This window comes from Malurus melanocephalus, unplaced genomic scaffold (genome assembly GCF_030028575.1).
Source record: "Malurus melanocephalus ecotype Western Australia unplaced genomic scaffold, MMel_1.1 scaffold_1431, whole genome shotgun sequence".
Classification (NCBI taxonomy): domain Eukaryota; kingdom Metazoa; phylum Chordata; class Aves; order Passeriformes; family Maluridae; genus Malurus; species Malurus melanocephalus.
In genome coordinates this window covers 23,639-32,378 of record NW_026624663.1, presented here as the reverse complement: position 1 = coordinate 32,378, position 8,740 = coordinate 23,639, and the positions used below count along the sequence as shown (strand labels likewise).

General features: G+C 41.5%; 1 protein-coding gene across 1 annotated transcript in view; it reads right to left on the bottom strand.

Moving 5' to 3' along the window:
* Window positions 1–1,416: 1,416 nt before the first annotated feature.
* TXNL1 (thioredoxin like 1) overlaps window positions 1,417–8,740 on the bottom strand; it is an 8,824-nt gene continuing 1,500 nt past the window's right edge. The window contains exons 2-8 of the mRNA XM_057387911.1: window positions 8,284–8,472; window positions 7,687–7,809; window positions 7,345–7,414; window positions 6,907–7,079; window positions 6,320–6,424; window positions 3,424–4,596; window positions 1,417–1,456 (exon numbers count right to left, since the gene is read on the bottom strand). Of these exons, the coding sequence (XP_057243894.1) occupies window positions 4,567–4,596; window positions 6,320–6,424; window positions 6,907–7,079; window positions 7,345–7,414; window positions 7,687–7,809; window positions 8,284–8,472 (690 nt within the window). The 3' untranslated portion in view covers window positions 1,417–1,456; window positions 3,424–4,566. The remainder of the gene's footprint in view (window positions 1,457–3,423; window positions 4,597–6,319; window positions 6,425–6,906; window positions 7,080–7,344; window positions 7,415–7,686; window positions 7,810–8,283; window positions 8,473–8,740) is intronic.

The window sequence follows — 8,740 nt, the reverse complement described above, 5'->3', positions numbered from 1 at the left end:
CCTCCTTTCCAGCTCCTCTCAGCTGCCTGGGAGCGCCGCGCTCGCCCGTCCATCACGCGGCTCCGGCGGCAGGAACAGCTGCTCTCCCYGCTCCCGCTGTCCCGGAGGTCACTGAGCAATTTGGGGCTGATGGATGAGATGCTCTGAGATGATTTCTGAGCATGCCATGGGACAGATCCAATCCTTTCCATAGAGGCTCTTCCAGCCGCTGGGAATTGCTCTGGAATGGGTCCTTTGATCCCTCTGGAGCCCGGGGCTGTCTCCCAGCACCAGATCCCAGGGATCTGCAGATGGGGCTGCCCAAYTTTCAGAATATTCCCTCAATGATCAAACAATCCCCAGACATATGGAATGACTCCAGTCACAACGTTAAGAGCCAGTGAAACACTCAGGAAGCTGAGGATGAGACACAGGATGAGGTGCCGGTTGGTGCCGCAGGCAGAGAAACGCCCCGTGCCCGCAGCTGCCAGCGCCCCAGGAGCCGAGGRCAAAGCAGCAGAACCGATGTGGCAYTTTGCCAGCTGGCTGCCATCTCCTCAGCACTCAAAGTCACCGTGCCCCCCACCATTTCCRAGCTCCTCATCCCATTTTTCCGCCGCCGCGCACGGAAACGCGGCCGCGGCGGATCCGCTGTCGAACACGCCGCCTTCACAACGTGACACGGAGTTTAAGAACTCACCGAGAGACTAATTACTGCTGGAAAATGGCAGGCCCAGCTCAAATTCCTGGAGCTGCAGCTGACAGCACAGCCCGGCCCCCCCGGAGCTGCTGTCACCCCCTGTCCTGCTCGGGGCTCCGATCCCGCGGGATCCWGAGCAGCACCTTAGCCAAAACTGAAATGTTTCCAATTAAAAACTGCCAGCCCTCCTCTCTGCTTCCTGTCCTTCCCAGAAATAATATTTATTCATTCCTAGATAAAAATGAACACCTCAATAGTTACAATTCGAAAAGGAAATACTGAGAGATGATTGATCCGGGATTGAGGAATCAGCTCACATTGATCTGGTTGTGTGTAAGAAATAAAATCTAGAGTTTTCTATCTGGATAATTCAAATTTCCCTGGAATTGGGAAATAAAGCCACGTGAATTCCCCTCAAATGCCATTTTGCCCAGGAGAATTGAGCTGGGAGAACGCATTGTTTTCCATGACATGTGGAGTCATTTCCATGTTTTCAGCAGAACTGAGGAGGAAAAACATCTTTACTCCCTTTGGAGCTGCCTGAGGAGTGTAAAAGCTTTAAACTGCCATGGTCAGAATTGGGGGAATTTCACCAAAATGCCATCGTTTTTCTCCCTTTTTTTTTCATTGACATTCAAATGTGGTACAAAGAGAAATCATCTCAAACTTACTTTTCCTTCTCCTGTTCCTGTTCCTTTTCCTTTTCCCTTTCTTTTTCCCTTTCCTTTTCTTTTTCCTTCCTTTTCCTTTTTGGGATGAGTTACTCAGCGAGCTAATCTTGATATTGATAAAGATAAAAACAATAATTAGAATTAGAAAATTATTATTAAAAACTACCAATGATTTCAGGCCTAGAATAGAGATTTTGGGGCATTTTATTCATTCCTGGCAATTTTCCTGGCTTAGGAAGCAGCTCTAGGATTTCCTCAGGGTTTTCCCATGTGCATGGAAAAAATTGGAGCCATTGGAAAGCCAGGATTGGGATTATTGGTCAGGATGGGGTTAATTCTGCACATATTTGGTGATTTAAATGGCTTTTTTTGCAGGAAAAAATGCTTTTTGGGGTTTGATGCTGTGATGATTTGTGCTTTTCTTAGTTCCTCCACCCCAATGCAGGACTTGGGATTTACAGAGGTACAAAGCACAAAAAAAAATTGGAGAAAAATCAAGGAATATTTCCTGGTGGTTCATTTAAGGGAAAAATGAGGGAATGTTGTATTTCTGAGTGGCAGAGAAGGCCTGGGGAGCAAAACACCCGTTGGAAAGGAAGGAAAATCACGGATTGAGTTGTGCTGGATGTTTTGTTTGGCAGGAAGCTGCAATCGGAGATTTCCCCCCGTGTTAATGACACAGCATTAGTGACACTCCAGTGCATCCCACAGCTACAATTCCTGCCTGCTCTGGAATTTGGGAAATTCAGCTTTTGGGGGAAAAAAAAAGCCTTCAGAAAAATCCAAATGCTAAAAACGTGAATGTGATGGAAACTCCTGGATGTTTCAGTTTAAAAGCATCAACGTGGAAATGAAGTGTTTTGGTAATTTTTACATAGGAGGAAATGCAATCCTGAAATTAAATGGAAAAGTATTTTTCCCTTTGGCTTGGGAATCCTTTTAAAATTCTCTCAGTGAAAATTTTAGGGAAAAATGTATTAAATGTATTAAATGTATTAAATGAAGTGGAATTCAGGGAATAACTTGGATTTGGGGAAACACATGGCAGGAGCTCAAAACTGGACTGGGTGCTCAGGAAATCCATGGAAGGTGATTCTTGGTGAGTCTGAGAAACTCTTAAATTTTCAACAGAATTTTTCAATTGGGGGCTTTTCCACGTGGGATATTCCGAGGGAAAAACAACTCTTGGAGTTAGAACTGAGGAAATTCCGGAGATAAATGTGATTAATGGATAATTTGGGATGTTGGAGGCAGCTGCTGATCCCCCTGTCTGATCCAGGGATGTGATATTTGAAACCTTCAGGAAATGGGGGAACTCAAGATTTATTTAATCTCAAATAACCTCATTCTTTGACWGAGGGAATTTTGGTGTACAGGCTCACTTTTCCCAAAATGTATTCCCTGAATTTCTTCCCTAAATAAATACACGCTCAGAGCRTTCCCAATAATACCCTTGAGTTAATCACATCCTAATTAATCAATGATCAAGTCTCATTAAAGGGGGATAACAGARCTCCTGACTCCCACCTGCTGCCAACACGTGCAGGAGGCACCTGAAGAATTTTTGGGATGAATTTTGGGATAAATTCCGTAGGGTTTACAAGCAAACACCAAGGGAAATACTMATTTTAATTAAATTAAAACTCACGTTTCAGCTAAATTATATCCGAAAAGAGGAAATCCCATATTTTTTTTTTGGGAAAAAACCTCCAGGTGCAGGTTCTTGTTGTTTTAACGTCATTTTGAAGTTATTGAGGTGCGTTTTTCCCGTTTTTCTGATTTGACTGGAGAGGCCCAGGTGGTTGCAGCTGCCGTTCCCGGCTCCAGGTAAATCCGGGAGCGCATCAGAAGCGGGATTTGGACTAAAAGGAGGATTTGTGACCCCGCAGGGGTGACACGCGTGTCCCCAAACCCCGCAGCGCGTCCCGAGCCGTTCCCGTTCCCGCAGCGCCACCTCGTGGCGTCCCCCGGAACTGCCGGCGGGAAATCCCGCGGGAAAAGCCCGGCTCTGACCCCAAAAATAAAAATATTCTGCGTTTTATTCATCTTCTATAACACGAGAATCGAACTTACCAAATAGCTCAGGTAGCAATGAGGAAAATCCTTCAACGAGGCGCTTCCCCACGAGGGCACAAAAGCAGAAGCGGGAATTTTTTTCGTATTAAAAATTATTTATTTTTAGATATAATTCCGTGTTTTATATCCCTGCAAACAAAGGAGTAAGGAATTAGGAGAGGAATTAAACATGCCATTGACCAAYACAGCTCTGGGAGTATCCTGGATGGTGTAGTGATAGTGAAAACAATCCCAGAAAATAAGGTTTTGTTAGACAATTTCCAGTTTTCYATTTGGAAAAAAAAAAATCTTTTTTAACAGAAAATTCACTAGGGATGAACATCCAAACGTGCCAAGGCAGAAAAGAACCGCCCCAGTGTGTCCAAGGAACAGCAATTAGGCGAGGATTTAAGTTTTAATGGGATTTACGTAATTAAAAATGCAGTAAATTTAACTCTACAAAGAGATTAATTATGGCAATTAAACACTGAGCAAGTTTTCCTGGGAATTTACAGAATTCTATGGATATGGTGCTGATCAATGCCTGATGTACCAACATTAATTTGGTAAATTTTCTTGGAAATGTGCCCTAAATAGTACAAAAATTCCAATTAGGATGGAAAAGTAACATTTGCAATAAATATTCCCTGAAATCAGAGAGAGAAAAAACATCCARGAAAAGAAGGAAGGAGAAACATTTAAATCCCAGCTCGCCTGGGAAACAAGATCAGAGATTTTGTTGTGTTAAAAACTTTTGGAACGCTCAGGAATTTGGGTGGAAATGCAGGGAATGATGATTTAAAATCTGTTTCCTCTGCTCCCATTTTGGAGTAAATGGGAATTGCAAAAGTGAAGTTACTCCTATCCAAGAATTATCTGTATTTGCTGGGAATAACAATCCAAAGGAACTCCAATTTTMATTTTATTTGGCAACAAAGGAGCCACAATTCTTTGGGAGTACCAAACTTGGCAAAAAGTCAGGAATTTTTATTTCCAAATCCATGGAAGAGGAGGATTACACCAGGAACACAGTCCAGCTCAAAGCAATGATTTATTGGAAATGGCAGTAAATCAAACCGACAGTCTCTGGCTATGGTCAAGCAATTATCCAGGAGTCGAGGAGAAAARTGGGAATCTTGGACTGGGATAAGGCTTTGCTTCCTAGTGGCTCTCTCCTTTTTTGCCAACTACCTGCAAGAGGAAAAAAAAAACAGGAATTGAGTTTAAACCTGGGCAGGAATTTGGTGTTTAGATTTGAGTGATGTTTAGATTTGAGGCCTGGCAAAGCACAGCAATCCCAGTTTAGTGCTGGGACACACAGCAAGGCTGGACTCAGTTAGGAGCTGGGAAACATCCCAAAATAATCCCAATTAACATCAAGAGTTAAACCTCAACACATTCCAGGAGAAATTCCAGCGGGGAGAACCCTCCTGGATGATCCAGGGGAGGTTGTTCCTTCCCCATGGCAGAGAATATCGACCTCAACGTGCAGAAATAACCCAAAAATAACCCAGAAACCAGGGATTTTCAGGAGTTTAAAGAATAAACCCAAATCCCTTCCAGGCCTGAACCTCAGGAATGTTCTGGAAGCTGCTCCTTCCCCTGTTCAGACTGCAGGGGGGAGGAATTGTCACAGTCCAGGTGAGTTCTCTGTCCCACAATCATTAATTTAAAACCCATTTCCAAATTAAATTGGTCATTCCTGTRAATTTGTTTATTCCTGGCGTGATTCCAAACTGTGTTCACACACAGGTTAGGCAAAGAAGTGAGGGAGAAAAGGAAAAACCAAGAGTTTAAAGATTAAAAGTATGGAATATCAACAAAAATATTCGATACCGGTCGGAGGCAGAGAGGGACAAGTGGCCCATGTGGATTATCTGGAAAACCCAGCACATGGAGATGGATATTTTGGCATCTCAGCTCAATTTTCTGCCCATCCCATCCCATTTTCCCACAGGGAAATATTTATTAATCCCAAATGATCCACGTCCTTTCCTTTCTTTTGGGATATAAAGAAAGCCTGGGTGGAGCTCCACAGGATTTAAACCAAGCTGGATTGTTTAAGCCTGGTTAAAACCTTGTTTAAACCTTCAAATGGCAAGTTCAGCATAAAATTAGGACAGGCTTTGGCAAAAAGTGTTTAAGAGAGGAGGGGAAAGCTGAGCTGATGAGCCAGGAAATGAAGATGTTCTGGGATTTGAGCTGAGCACAGGGAGGGACAGCCAGGCCACACCAATCCCATTGTTACTTTGAATTTCTTCTGCCTTTTTTTTAGTTCTTTAGGAATGGGGAGTTAAGCTGGAAAACAAACAAAAGGAGTGTTACAAGTGTCCAAATTGTASAAGCAGCTGTGAGGAGAAAGCAGGAATTTATTTATTCAGAGGGGACACAATTACACCCCAATCTGTCAATATTTATCTGTGGCTCCTCCCACAACTCTCTTAGGGTGTCCCCTTTTCCATCAATCCATTCAAAACTCCTTTATTAAGTTATTACCAGCAAAGAAATTAAGTTTTAAGTTCAGTTAAGATCAAGTTTTGCTGCTAAAAATTAAGTAGGTGTCACGTTGGTGTTAGTGCTTTGAACCTTCTGAAATTAGAGAGTGTTTGCACCATCAATTAATTATTGAAGCAGTTTATTTTTAAAAAAATAATGAAGTTTCCAAAAAAGGGAGCTTTCAAAATCCAGATTTAAATCCCACAGCTATTTAAAAAAAAAAAAAAAACTGCCTTTGGTGTTTTTAACTTGCCAGCCCCTCGTGTTTTTTTTGYATTTATTTTTGGAGTTGATGATCCAAACTCATAGAAAACCCCAAAAATTTTCCCCTTGGATGTCCCAAACAGCCCAAGTTTGGAATTGTGGCATCACCAAGTTGTTTGTTGCCCCAGAAAATTCAAAATTTCAAGGAACTCACTCGTTTGAAGTCGTTCATGTTGGTGGCTTGCACTGGAGTGCCAATAAATGTGAAATATGTGATTCTTGTCGTCTCCTCATCGCCATGATTGGACTGAACAAACAACTGGAAAAAAAAAGCCAAAAAAAAGGAGTTCAATTTTTATCCCTGAATCGATACCTAAAGTGTCAGCTGCTTGAGATGTTTGAGCAAATTAAAGCTTTTTTCCAGTTGTAAAGGGCTCTGTCCTCTTCATTTAAATAATTCTATTTAATATTATTATAAAGTATAATAAATTAAAATTTATCCTATACTATACCACAATTCTATATTCTAGATATAAAATGAAATAATTTTATTGAAGTATTTAATATTAAATAATTATCTACAGATAATGCTGTTGTTTTTCTGGCTGTTTTATTAAAACCCCACCCAGCTGGGATTTTCACAGCTTCCACTTCCCACATTCTGCCAGCACCTAAAAAGTCCCAATTTCACAGGAATCTGAGTAGAAATTAAACCAGAATCAATTAATTTAATGCCGGGTGCATTCCCTAGCACAGGCTGCAGCACTCTGTGAAATTCCCTCAGGACAAAAAGGGACTCACAGTGACACTGTTGACATTCTGGAATTTTACATAACGGAGCTGGATGATCCCATCTTCTTTAATGTCATCYGGGCCCAGCTCCAGGGCCTGGGTGGGTTCACTTCGTTCTGCCTCCTCAAAATCCATCGAGCGCGGCAGGTTGATGAAGATTTTGATGTATTTTGGCCCTTGGCCTGGGATGGAAGAGATGAGCAGTAAATTCCACAGGGAATTTCAGAATTCCACCAAGTTGCATGGCATTTTATGGTTTATATAWAAAAAAACAAGGTGAAGCTTTCAGTGGCTCTCACCTTAARCCTGGAATTAAATCCAAGCTCTCTYTGAAGGGGATCAAACTATAAATAGATATCAAACTACAAGAAATTTGTGTATCACACTGTAATATCTGTGTATCAATGCATAATAAATAATTCTAATTGCACCAGACAYTTCACTCACCATTGTCTGGCCCCTGAAGTTTCATAGAGTAAAGCTTGACAGGCTGACTAAAAGCTACAGTGATAAGCAGCTGTGGAGAAAAAAAAAAGAAACAGAATTAAACACCAATTTCTTAATTTAAAACCAACTCAGCACAAGACTCTGGAATAAATGATGTGGCCACTTCTCACTATTTTACACATTTTGGATGTTTAAATCCCAGCAAACGCTGCTCTGCTTGGGAATTTTCAGTGTGGAAAGCAGTAATGCTGTAAGAACTTTGTACCCCAGTTTTTTCTACCCCTCCCAGCCTGTCCCAAGATCCCTGCAATAAAATATTCTCCTGGAATATGTGAGGCAAACCTGCTCGTCACAGTCGGACTCCAGGTAGGAGGAATCTTTGCGTAAACAATTCTCAAAGCCGTGCTCGTCGCTCTCGTTGAGGCACTCACAGCCAGCCTTGTTGATGAAAGGCAGCAGATCCATCTGGGAATARAGCAGGAGATGCTGGGATGGGGAATTGTGCATCCCAAAGGGACAGGGACACACACACACATCAATCAGACTGTCCCATTATTCATTAACAATCAAGAAATCAAGCCATAATCTGCAGGAAGTCATTCCTATGCACCACTTTTCCCAATATTCCTGTGCCATGCTTTTCTTTTTAACCACAAAGAAATACAAAGGGGACACTTTTAGAACCATCCCTTAGCAAACATGAGATTTTTTTCACTTTAAGAAATATTTAGGATGGCTGAGAAGGAATTTTTAATGTCTCCGTTCTTAATAAACCTGTACATGTAAATTTTTTTTTTCTGGAAAAAAAAGCCCAAATTATTTTCTTGAGCAGCTTYGCTTAAAATCCTATAATTTAACTTAAAGCACATTTGAAAATCAAAAAGTTTTTAAAATCCAAGCTCCACAAGCATTCCAACACAACTCTGGGAAAATACTCACATATCCTTTTGGGATGTCTGTGTCCTCACTGTTGCCAGGATCATTTTCCAGGTGCTGTTTGATTTTATCTTCCAAACCCACAGCATCTGCTCCTTGGTATTGATCAATCCGTACTTTATTCCGGAAAAACAGGAATGTGGGGGTTGCTGAGATGTTGTTGGTGGCAGCTGTGCCCTGGCAGCAAAAATGAGTGTTTGTTCACTGCTTTAGGTCAGTCTCACCTAAACCACTGACAATAAATCCATAAATTCAATTTTGGCTTCAAGAATTGCACTGGCAAAAGTTTTTAATTCACACTGATGCCATGCTCAATACCTGAAAATATTATTTTAGCAATACAGRTTAATTAATTAATTAATTAATGTGTTTTTACGCTGCTCAAAGGGCAGCACAGCAGGAACGTTTTTCCAACAGGAATTTTTGTAGGAATTTGGTATTATGGCTCTGTGGGATGCAG